This window comes from Haliotis cracherodii, unplaced genomic scaffold (assembly GCF_022045235.1).
Source record: "Haliotis cracherodii isolate W230 unplaced genomic scaffold, xgHalCrac1.p SCAF_12, whole genome shotgun sequence".
NCBI classification, from domain to species: Eukaryota; Metazoa; Mollusca; class Gastropoda; order Lepetellida; family Haliotidae; genus Haliotis; species Haliotis cracherodii.
Genome location: NW_027266267.1, coordinates 44884885 through 44896762, shown reverse-complemented (window position 1 = coordinate 44896762; position 11878 = coordinate 44884885). Strand labels below are relative to the sequence as shown.

The window sequence follows — 11878 nt, the reverse complement described above, 5'->3', positions numbered from 1 at the left end:
GATGATGTGAGGTGAGGTGAAATGGGGTTTAACGTCGCGTCCCAGATTATTGCACTTATATAGCAACGTGCATGTACGTGTGCGTGTTAGTGTAGCTGCTTGTACTAGTCAGGACTGATGCCGATTTATAGTGCTAGCTCACTGAGATACCATGCTGCAGTTTAACATGAATACCCCACTCAGACACAGTATACTGACTCCGAGCCGACCAGTCCTTGTTTTAGCCCTTTAATGCCGAGCGCCAGACAGGGTAACAACAAGTACCATCTTTTAACGTCTTTTGGTATGACGCGGCCGGGGATCGAACCCCGGACCTTCCGGTCTCCGGGCGGACGCTCTACCACTAGACCACGGAGGCGGTCCTCACGATGATGGGATCGTATTGCTTACTGCAAGTGTCTACACACTGTGTCGTACGTCTGCTAGCATCATCACACAGGATTTGTATTTTCTTAAATCATAAATATTCAACAAAAACACTTGAAATTAGGATGAGGTGAATATTTATAAGTTGTGAATTGTTTCCTGCAAATTTAATAACATTAAATGTTAGATTAACCCGAATGTTCGTATTTCTGCAACTGACCTCGAAACTTTTGGTTTAACGTTTTGATCATAAATTTACTGAAATGGTTCATAATTTACCATTGGGATATTATTTACCAGTAAACAAATCGACTTCATAAATCAGTTAAAATTAGAATATCAGAGATATGATCACTGAAATCAATTTGCACAAATTTAACAAATTAAAAAGGTTCCTAACATAAAACGCAAACCACCTTCAATAGCGTAAATCAGGTAAGTTCAAGAAAATTTTGTGTTCGCTTTGGTCAGATTAAGAACATCGGGATAGTTTTATATAGTCCTGTGTAGTTTTCTATCAGGAATGAATATGCAAAATATTTGTTCAATTGATCCTTGTTCAATGAAACACGGACTGCTTGAAATCGTCGACTCTCTTTAGATTGCCTTATGTTAAAACAATACGGCAGGCTAAAGATCAATGCCGAGCGCCGACCTTCCAATCCACCAGACCACAGAGGTCTTATACAGAGTAGGAAGTATAATTGAAATGGATACTTTAATTATTTCCCACCAATGGTGTTACTAATAATGCAATAAAAATTACTTTTGGTGCACAGCCAACTGATGAAGGGGTCAATTAGCTTATATCGTTTATGAAACATATTTTGGTTTGATATATTGGAGCAACTTTGATTTGGTAATTGATTTCACATGTCACTATGAATTATCACATATCTGTTTACTCATTAGCATAATTGAAAACAGTATTACACACAAACTGAGCTTTTGTGCTACTACCCATGATGTATATAGCTGTAGATGAAATTATGTCAAAGAACCAACAGCAATAAGAACTCAGCACTGGCACAGAACTGATTTAACCTTTTTAAATAAAACGCACAGCCTTCGCGTTGGGTCTTGGACTATTGTCGTGAACTTGTTGGTAACATTCATCCCAAACACTTCATAAATGAAGAGAAAGTACAAGGGATATGTTAACGTTTACCTTTCCAAATTCCTTTCGTGTTATGCTCTTCTCGGAGTTACTTATCCCGCCGCTACAAACTGGTATCCAGATTATCTATATTTAGCTGTGAATGGCAGTATGCATAAACTGACAAAGAGGAATTATGTCTAACAAACAACAAAGGAAGTGGTGAAATGATATTCAGGTTGTAATGACGACAAATTTCTGTAAAAGTAATTTCTTTTTATTGTGTCAATGTATAGACACAGCACATCCCACAGACGCTGATAATGGGTAATGACCTGGGAACGATGTTGTCTTGCTGCTCAAAATTTCTGCCGATACGTCTAGCAATTGGAACAACGACACGACGCAGATTTTCGTCTGTGAATGTCCATTCACAATAACCAAATCAGTTCGCATGTCATGTATGTGATACCGGCCAACACCATGACACTACTGCCCCCATACAGATCATGATCCAGATTCAGATTTTTTATCCTGGCGCACTGTTCGCCGCTACGCCGTCAACAACGTTTTCTGCCATTTGTAAAAAGTAGGCAAAGCCCTGATTCCTCGCAACTCTTCCTTGGTTTTGACTTGCCCGTACCAATGTTTGCTGCCTATGGGAACCGTTAAAGGGCACGTGACGTCTTGCTTTCGAGTGAACTGCATAGACCTGTTTTTAAAGGAAGATGTTGAAATTCGCCTTCCTATTATTTACTGAATTCTCTATTGATAACTGGAGCAGATTAAAATCCATGGTGTAGTGTAATTAATGTAACCGGACGATCATGTCCATGCGTTGTTGTTTTGAGGTTTGGCACGCCTAGGTATAACCACAACTACGTATGATTTACAGTATGTGTCCCATGGTCACATAAATGACACTTCTTAATTTGACAAACATTCTGGCATCCTCGGAAATTGTATATTATAACACTGAGTGGTCACTTTAGAATGTCACCGGAAATAGCTATCACGTATTTTGTTTTGTGATATTATCGGTATTGATTTCCGCATACTTTCTTCAAGCAAGTTGTGTTTTGGCTTCACTTGACTTCAAGGATATTTCTTATTAAAGTTCTCTTAGGGCGTTCCCCAGTAGATAGATCTAGAGTGTCCATTTGTCAAGGCCAAGGCCCGGGATTGATTCAACACATAGGTAAGCCGAGTTTGGACGCTGCCATTATGATGTTGCTTAAATGTGAAAAGCCACAACCATCCACCCACCCAAGTTCCATATCGTTACATATCTCTCAATACTTTACACCAGTCACATCGATAAGCAATCAGGGAACTACAATCATGCTTATGAAAGTAAGTATTATGAAGGACTCTGGTGATGAATATTGTGACATATTTTACTTATACCGCATCTCTGATCCTCAATTCCTCGATGCTTGTGTTACTACGGTATAAAAGTGAGAATTCAGATACTCTCTCCAAGTCAAACATACGCATTTGATGTTATTGGTGTTGTATGTTAATTGATCATGGATGTCTTATAATATGTATGTGTTTTTAATTGTTCGAAATGCAATGAAAGTGGATAGATTGTTCGTTTGTCAAGGTTAGACCCAGGACTTGATTCCTCAAATATGTGAAAATCATTTTTGAGTGTGCTGCTGTTATATTGCCGACATATTACTAAAGCTGTGAAAAGCCCGAAAAGTATGAAAATGCCTCATGTCAAAATATCATTTACATCGGAACGTTACAGCAGCCTAGTAAAATAGGAAACTGAACCGCAAAAGAAACGCCACCATGGATAAATATATGAGAAAACGTATTTGTCCAAACACTCTAAATATACTTTGAGACATATACTGAACCGCAAAGGAAACGTCACTCCAAGTAACATTGCTTGAAAAGTTGTCATTTAAATATCTGGGTAAAAAAAATTCAAATTTTCGAAAATTTCACATAACCTAGTCCGGAAAAGGGAAATTTGATGATAAAAAACAAAGCAGATGACAATAAAACCGATCGCCCAAACGCATGGCAACGGCCATGGTAACCCGATGCACGTGAGTTTGAAATCCACATGCGTTCCACCATTCCTTGCCATATAAAAATCCACCCAGATCGGATAACATTCATTCGTTAGTGAATTGCTACCACATGCCAAGATTGACAAAAAATCAGCGACACCAAGCCCTTGGACGATTGCAAGCTGGACAAACCGCCCGGCCTTTAGCCAATGCATTTCAAGTCCACGTAAGGACCATATACAAGCTCCAGCAACGGTCAAGACCACCAACACTACAGATGACTGACCTGGTAGTGGAAGACCAAGGGTCACCCCTCGCGATCGACGTCAGGATCGTCAGATTGTGCGACAGCATCTTCAAGAACGCTTTGTTACTGCTGCGTCTGGCCTCAGTCCCGAGTTAAATCCCATTGAGCACCTGTGGGACGACATTCAGAGACGGCTGAATGACGTCCGACCAAGGCCGACAACTGCAGCTGAACAGCGTCAGGCGTTCCTCAGAGTGTGGGCTCAAGCGCCTATGGCCTTCATCAACCGCCTCATCCATTTCCTGTATCGACGTTGCACGGCAGTCATCAATGCTGAGGGCGGACACGCGAGATACTGACTTGTGGTGCCATTTTCTCAGAGACTAGTGTTGTGTTTCACTTTAAAAACATTTGACACTTTGATTTCAACCTTGATGATCAGTTCGCCAAGTTTCATCTTTTTACATGTCACAAAGTATGTTTACAGTGTTTGGACAAATAAGGTTTCTCATATATCTATCCATGGAGACGTTTCTTTTGCGGTTCAGTATATCAACAAGATAAAACTTGGCAAACTGATCAAGGTTGAAATTAAAGTGAACTTACTATGATTACTCTTATCTTATGTTTTATACATCGCCTGACATCTGTCACGTGCTGCCTTCACACACAGATTACAGCCTTGAATATAATATTTAAAAGCCAATATTCGTGAACAGGATTATCCAAATTCCACTGCAGAATGTTACTTCTGGTAGTGTGTACATTGTTCCTGTGGAGAGCGGCGCTCCCTGACACAACCGTCACAATATACAACGAATGGCTCTCCCAGGGTGGACGTGTCCATTATGAACCTGAAAGATGGAACAAAGTTAATGGACTCACCCAGTTGAACCTAATTCCAAAGATGAAGTCTATCGGAGCGGCTCCCGGGCGTTGGATGAACATAGACCTGAGTCTCTTTCCAAATGTACGTATCTTCAATGAAGATAAAATTTTAAGAAACAATTTTATTCATGTATGGTTTCAATGTTCTAGTACGCCTGCAGAATCTGTGCTTTGATGGGTACATTGTAAGGAGCCGTATTTCTACATAACTTGAAATGGGAACGAAGCAGTTGGAGCTGATGTATCTAACGTATACTCATACTTTCCACTATTGATCTGTTGGGTACAGATTCATTCATTTTGTGTTTCCCTTTGCTGCAAGGGGCGATTGGGTAGTCTAGTGGTTAAACCGTTCACTGGTCATGCCGAAGACCTGGGTTCAATTCCCGACATGGGTACAATGTGTGAAGCCCATTTCTGGTGTCCGCCTCTGTGATATTGCTGGAATGTTGCTAAAAGCGGCGTTAAACCATACCCACTCACTCACCTTTCCTGCAAATGTGTGTTAGTTCTAATACCATGTTTACAAAATTACAGATTTGAGAAGATGAATATATCTGAACCAGATGTTTAAAATGCTCTACAGTAAAACACCTCTATATTTATCACGTGACGACATATACAATGAGTTGGTAAAACGTATGTGTATTTCACAATGGTCCTTTGAGAGAAAAGATTTGCTAGCAATGCACTTATGTAGAAATATTGAACCACAGGGCTAAGGGTCAGATGTTCGAACATATTCATACAATCAATGTCGATTTTTGGTATCAAGACATAAATAGCTATGTTTTTATGGTGGGACTGAAAAGTCTGCCAGTCTTATGCACGTAGCCCATATAAGTTCCATAAAGACAATAAAATTTGGTATCATGCAATAAAAAATGAGATTTTATACCAGTTGTTTTTAATATTAGACAAACAGTGTAGTATTGAAGTTAAGCTGATTCACAGGTATCACCGAATGATAACATAGTAGTTCATCTCCTATTTGAACACCCTATCAAGACAAATGTTTGTCCTGGGAACATTTTTGTTAATTTATTTCTAGGATGGAAGTCATGCACATAATAAGATGTCTCCTTCCAAAGTGAAAACTGGCAAATCCATACCATAACATTTTATTGTATTCAGTGGCCCCAAAGCCCTAGTCGCCATGGTTACCCAAACACTACCTATCTCAAGGACCATGCACTCCAGTCAAGAACATGGGCATCCTATATGCAACAACTGGATGGCTATGGGAGCGGCATCGACAACATGGTCTGGAACATACAAGGTTTTGAAAGTCATTAAATCGTTTTGACAATTATTTGAAAAAAGTAATGGAGAATTTGAAAGATAAGATTCCATTTGCGGCAGAATACTCATGACATTTTCACCAACAGCTGTAAATGTCTGCTACTTGACCTATTCACTCACATTGTTTTAAGTATTTGAAAACGGGATTAATAGAGTTGTCTTCCATTTTTGTTATTGCATAATTGCATATATTCCTTTGTTATAGGTTCGGCCTGGCCCAACTGGATGAATAAGTCTAATCATCAAGGTGGATTCCCCAACAACGTTGACGCTGCGTCAGAGCTTGTGTCACTGATGGTGCAGAGTGCCAAGAGTTACACAGGAGGACGCCTTCCCTACATATTTGAAGTCATCAATGAACCTGATTGGAAAGAAAAGACTATTGACCCACAAACGAATATAGATTTCCACGAGGCCGTCGCCGATAAACTGAAATCAAGATTTGGAATAAAAGTTGCAGGGCCATCGTATACCAGTATGGCCTTACGAGAAGCAGACGAAAATAACTTTAGCTACTGGAACAGAACTGCTAAGTTTCTGGACATGTCTCTTGATCACTTGGACTTTTTCTCTTTCCACTCCTACAATTATCTGCGTGTACTGGGAATAAATCACACCGTCTTTGGCATCAATGAAGCTCGTCTGGCTGCTTCTCTTGACATGGTGGAGAATTACTCTCATCTCAAGAAAGGAAAAGGTGTTCAGTTAGTTAACACTGAATTTGGAAGAGGAAACGTTTTCGGAGTTAGCCCCGATGTTGAAAATGGAATGATAGAGTTCGAAACCATTTATCAACCAAACGGCTTCATGTTTACTTTCCTTAACATGAGAGAGTTTATCGACAGAGTAACAGTGTTTCTCGCATCAAATGGTCAATGGCCTGGTCATAATTCCCTTCGAAATTCCTTATTCACGAAGGATGGTCATCCCCTTCAAACGACCAAATACTTCATGTTTTGGCAAAACTTTACATTTGATCAAAAGTTTCTCCGGGTCACAAGTCAATATAGTGGACAAGAGAGAATAGTTGCTCCTCTTGCTCTTGCAAATCCTCAAAGCAAAGAGATGGTAGTTCTTCTGCACAACTATGGAAGTGAAAGGCAGAATGTAAAACTCGACTTTAGCGACAGCTGGATCAACCCTTCTACGGGTGAAGAAACATGCATTCTGTTCGAAAATGGTTATCCAGCTCTTCATCTCAATTACCCTTTCAACATGTCTAAGCTTAATGGAACAGTTGGTCTCCCTGGATCTTCAACCTGCTTCTACAAGTTAAAAACCAACTACAACTTTAACGGAATACACACGGACAACCAGACCACATACTATGGTAAGGACATGGTCATCCCTATCATCAACGGACATGTGCAGACGAACATCCATCTACCCAGCTCAGGCTATCATACAGCTCATCTTAGAGTTGGAGTTAGCCGAGACATGAACGCCAATACAAAGCCACATGAAGTGGTTTTCAATGGCCTGACGCTGTCTTCAAGCTACATGTTGTTTGATGCTATGAAGATTGAGGGGAAAACAAAATGGAACGTGTGGGAGTTCATGATCCCTGAATCACAGGTCAAAACAACAAACACCGTCAGCATGACCTTTGATGGAAACGGTGGCCACGTGACATCCATCGCACTCGTTGTTGGAAAACTTCAGTAGATAAACTCCTCGTTAAGAAAACTTTGTTGATTTTGATTCAAATTCCACATACCGAGTAATATGCCAAGCGAGGGACACATGTTCTTTAAGATAGAAACTTGAAAAAAAATAATTCTCAATCCATTAGAAATAACAAAATGCAGATAATGCTGTTATTGATGCGATGAACAAACCCAATTCACTGGATGAATATGAAACTCCGATAAATATACATTATTTTAACATGCTCTGCAACTAAAGGTATTGAACAGTGGTATGTTCCCTGAGAGTTGTAGAACCACGCTACATGATGAAGGTGATCCTCATAACCTTTACATTATATTCCATCATCATGGACAACAACTTCTGGTTTCTTGCATTTAGCGAAGTTTCGACGTGGATCAAGTGGTAGTGACTACAACAATATAACGAGAAGTATATACATGATATGATGTGAAAAGCAGCAAATAGTGATGAAACCAATTCTTTGCAAAATGGTGAGTGTATCCTGGCCCACATGCAAAGACAAATCAACTGACAGGAACACATGAACATATGTTTCAAGTAAAATAGAGAAAGGCATCGGACATCATATTTATTACTGACGCATCAAATTTGAAAATATCCTCCACATGTCCAACAAAACAACTTTAGAAAATGTACTTAGGCCTTGGATACTGTAACACTGACCAGACAACTTTGATAAAGAGTAGTATGACGCTCTTTGAAATCTTAAAGCTAGTCAAAGGGTCTATCTGAGAATTATAAATTATCTACGTTTACCTTAAATATATTACATATTCAGCACCAGTCCTCCATCGGGTATGAACAACATTATATTTGTCAATATTTAGATTGGCGAGAGACTCTCCTCACGCCAGATGTCCTCAATCAGCGAATGAGACTCCACATAATTATTGAGTCTCTTGTGCAATAATCCACAGAAGCTTGTCGCAAACACCAGCAAAGGTGAAGCTTCGATAGGCTAAAGGGTATCTTGGATTGTCTGTTTAGGTGGACCACGTCCTTCCTGAAACAAGCATCGAGGAATGATAGATATTTATCATTATTAATAACATGGAATGGTGTCCACACCTTAGTACCTACCTGTAACACGTGCTGTACCTCTGTGGACATAGGTTAGTTTATTTGATTGTCAACGACATCACCTGTATCAAACCCGTGAAGATCCGGGGTAGATTTGGTCTTCAGCAACCCATGCTTGCCGTAAAAGGTGACTACGGTTGTCGTAAAAGGCGACTAAGGGGATCGGGTGGTCAGGCTCGCTGACTTGGTTGATGCATGTCATCGGTCCCAATGGCGTGGATCGATGCTCAGGATATTAATCACTGGATTGTCTGGTCCAGACTCGATTTTTTACAGACCGCCGTCATATAGCTGGAATATTGCTGAGTGCGGCGTAAAACAACAAACAAACAAACAAACAAACCAACCACCTGTATCATGTTGAAGAGTGGAATCTACACTGACGTTACAGTCTTTCCATGTCCTGACCTGATTACTTTTCTAGGTTTGTTCGCACCACACCTGTGCTCATGGGTTTCACCGAAGTGGTCAACGTCTTAGATCTGCATCACCTAGGACTTACCTTCAACATTAAGCTGACGTGCCGTGAGATACCTGCAATACTCTTCAAAACCGCGTACAACCTAACTCGTTCACTCACTCACATTCGATGTCCAAAACACTGTATCAGTGTCAGTCCTGACAGAAACGTAAGGCAACTTAACCTCAATGGGAATATCTCTTTTTTCCTATCAAATCCAACCCGATCTTGCATATCCTTCTCCAAAACTCATTATTCACTTAAGTTCTCTTGTCTAACGTCGAAAGGATCACTTCGCATTCTGCAAGTGACTTCAACAAAGTGTCTACTTTCTTTTACATGGCTTTGTTTCATATGGACTTTCTCGGGACAATGGCACGTATACCATATTTTACCAGCAGCACACATAGTATTCAAAAGTTCAGATAACATGACAGTGCACAAATGCTTACGACTACAGTTTAGTTAGTTTCCAAACAGAGAAAAATGTATTTTTTTACAGGCAGACTGTTTTACATTTTAGCGGATACACTCATCCAATTACAAAAGTTGTCTACAAACGTATTCAAAGTAGGCCCTTTATCCTTTTGTCTTTACATAGAGGATTGTCTGGTCCAGACTTGATTATTGACAGGCCGCAAAAGAATAACTGTAATATTCTGCGGTGTTAAACGGCAAATAGACAGACACACAGATACAATATAGAGGTATGCCAATTATGTATTTAAGATAAAACTTAAGAGAAGGAAGGTTAGAGTTTACTTTGAGATCCCACACTTTTGCTATCTATGGACGGAATGTTGTCGGACTACAATGAGTCTATCCCAAATATGGAAAGAAGTATATCATTTCGCTGTCACAGACTGCTCCTGGTGGTGTGATTTAAAGGACAATAATACAACCAGTTGTAACCAGCTTTCTTTTTTGTGAATATATCAAGGAAATTGATATCGCTGAAAATTATTTTAATGTATTAAAACGCAGAATATTACAGTTATACCTTTGCGGCCTGTCAATCATCAAGTAAATTATATATATATATATATATAATTGGGGAGTCAGGATTCTGTGTGTACGTCTACTTAAATTATGTTAAAACATTATTTCAATAACACTTTTGACAGTGCTTCATAAACACCTTGCTTTAATATGGTTAGAACTGCACGGTGAGCTCTGATTTCTGATTTTCATCCATGTATTAATTTAATTTCTACCACTGTTGTGCCTTTTAGGCCAAATGGAATCTGTTCCAGTGAATAATCGAGACTCATTCTTCTCTGGCATTGACGTTGCATATTAGGATTATGGAAATGGTTTTGTCACTTTTATTTATGTGTAGATATTAAAAATTGCATATTATTACCCCGAGGGGTCACTTTAGAATGACATAGAAATAGTTGTCAAAATATGTGTTTGGTGAAAATTATCGGTATTGGTGACAGTAATTTCCACAGACGTCCTTCAGGCAAGTAGTGTTCTGGTCTCACTTCACTTCAAAGAGTTTTCTTGTGAAAGTTCCCTCAAGGCGTTGGTTTAATCTAGTGGACAGAGTGTTCGTTTATGGAAGGTAAGACCAGGGATCGGTTCCTCACATTAGTAATATGTGTGAAGCCCATGTTAGTGTCTGCTGCTGTAATATTGCCGAAATATATAAGGTCTCAATCACCCACCCACCAACTGGTTACATAGTTACGTATCTATTCACAACTTGCTATACCTTTACACAAGTCCCTTACATCAGCTGCCAGTGACCAAAATCATTCTTATGGAATGAAGCTGTTATGAAGGAGTGAGTGAGTTTATGCTTTACGTCACATCGGCAATATTTCAGCTATATCGTGACGATGTTATGAAGGACTATTGCGATAAATGTTGTGACAATGGTTCGTTATATGCTGTTTATTAGTGAATTTCTTACCAATAATAACACGATGTTTGTGTTCCTATGCTGTAAAAGTGAGAATCCATATACTCCCTCCCTGTGACAACGGATTCCTGCGATCCCGTCCGCTTTTGAGGTTATTACTGTTCTATGTGAATTGAAAACTGATATCTTTTCTTGTGTTTTCATGAATTTCAAAGGTAAAGTTGGTCGACGTTTCTGTGTTTCTTTAAATCATGCAAGAAATAATTTTCGAGTGTGACGTAACATGCCCGGTTCGATTCTAAAACCAAAACTATAGAGCTCCCCATAGCAAAGCCGATAACGCAAGAGCTGCGTTCAATCAACTGGCTCCACTGATTGTTTTTTTTATATATTGAAGACAAATTGAAGAAAGAGATTGTGTGTTTTTCATACTGATGAGTTTCAAAATAATAACTAGCCTGATTAGATTAGAAGCTAGCGTTTATCAAATCCTAGAAGAAAAAAATATATGCCTCGTTCCATGTCGATTCCCAAATTGACACAATATGTAAATCCAGAAATCTCTACGTAAAATAACCCAGTGTCAAAACAACAAACAAACAACAAGTGGTACACAATAAACAAATATATTACAAAATACACTAAGTTCACAAAACAGTACAAATTATTGCACAGCAATTACAATGGCAGTACACAATAGAGCAGTTGTACAATATTTAATGACAATGTATAAAATGATGGCAGTGGTCAGTATCAAATACAAGAATACAGTGGTGATAGCAAAAGTCAGTAATGATGACACATATTCACCGTGGCCAACCCTCACGTGGACGGGGCAGGGAATCAGGGATGTTGAGCCATCCTCACATGATTC

General features: G+C 39.3%; 1 protein-coding gene across 1 annotated transcript; it reads left to right on the top strand.

The window, feature by feature from the left end:
• The first annotated feature begins 2640 nt into the window (after positions 1-2640).
• On the top strand, positions 2641-7689 carry LOC139457930 (funoran endo-beta-hydrolase-like). Its single transcript, XM_071239272.1, has 4 exons — positions 2641-2660; positions 4478-4706; positions 5759-5903; positions 6132-7689. Exons 2-4 carry the CDS (start codon positions 4479-4481, stop codon positions 7589-7591), a joined length of 1833 nt encoding a protein of 610 aa, XP_071095373.1. The 5' UTR covers positions 2641-2660; position 4478; the 3' UTR covers positions 7592-7689.
• The last annotated feature ends 4189 nt before the right edge of the window (positions 7690-11878 follow it).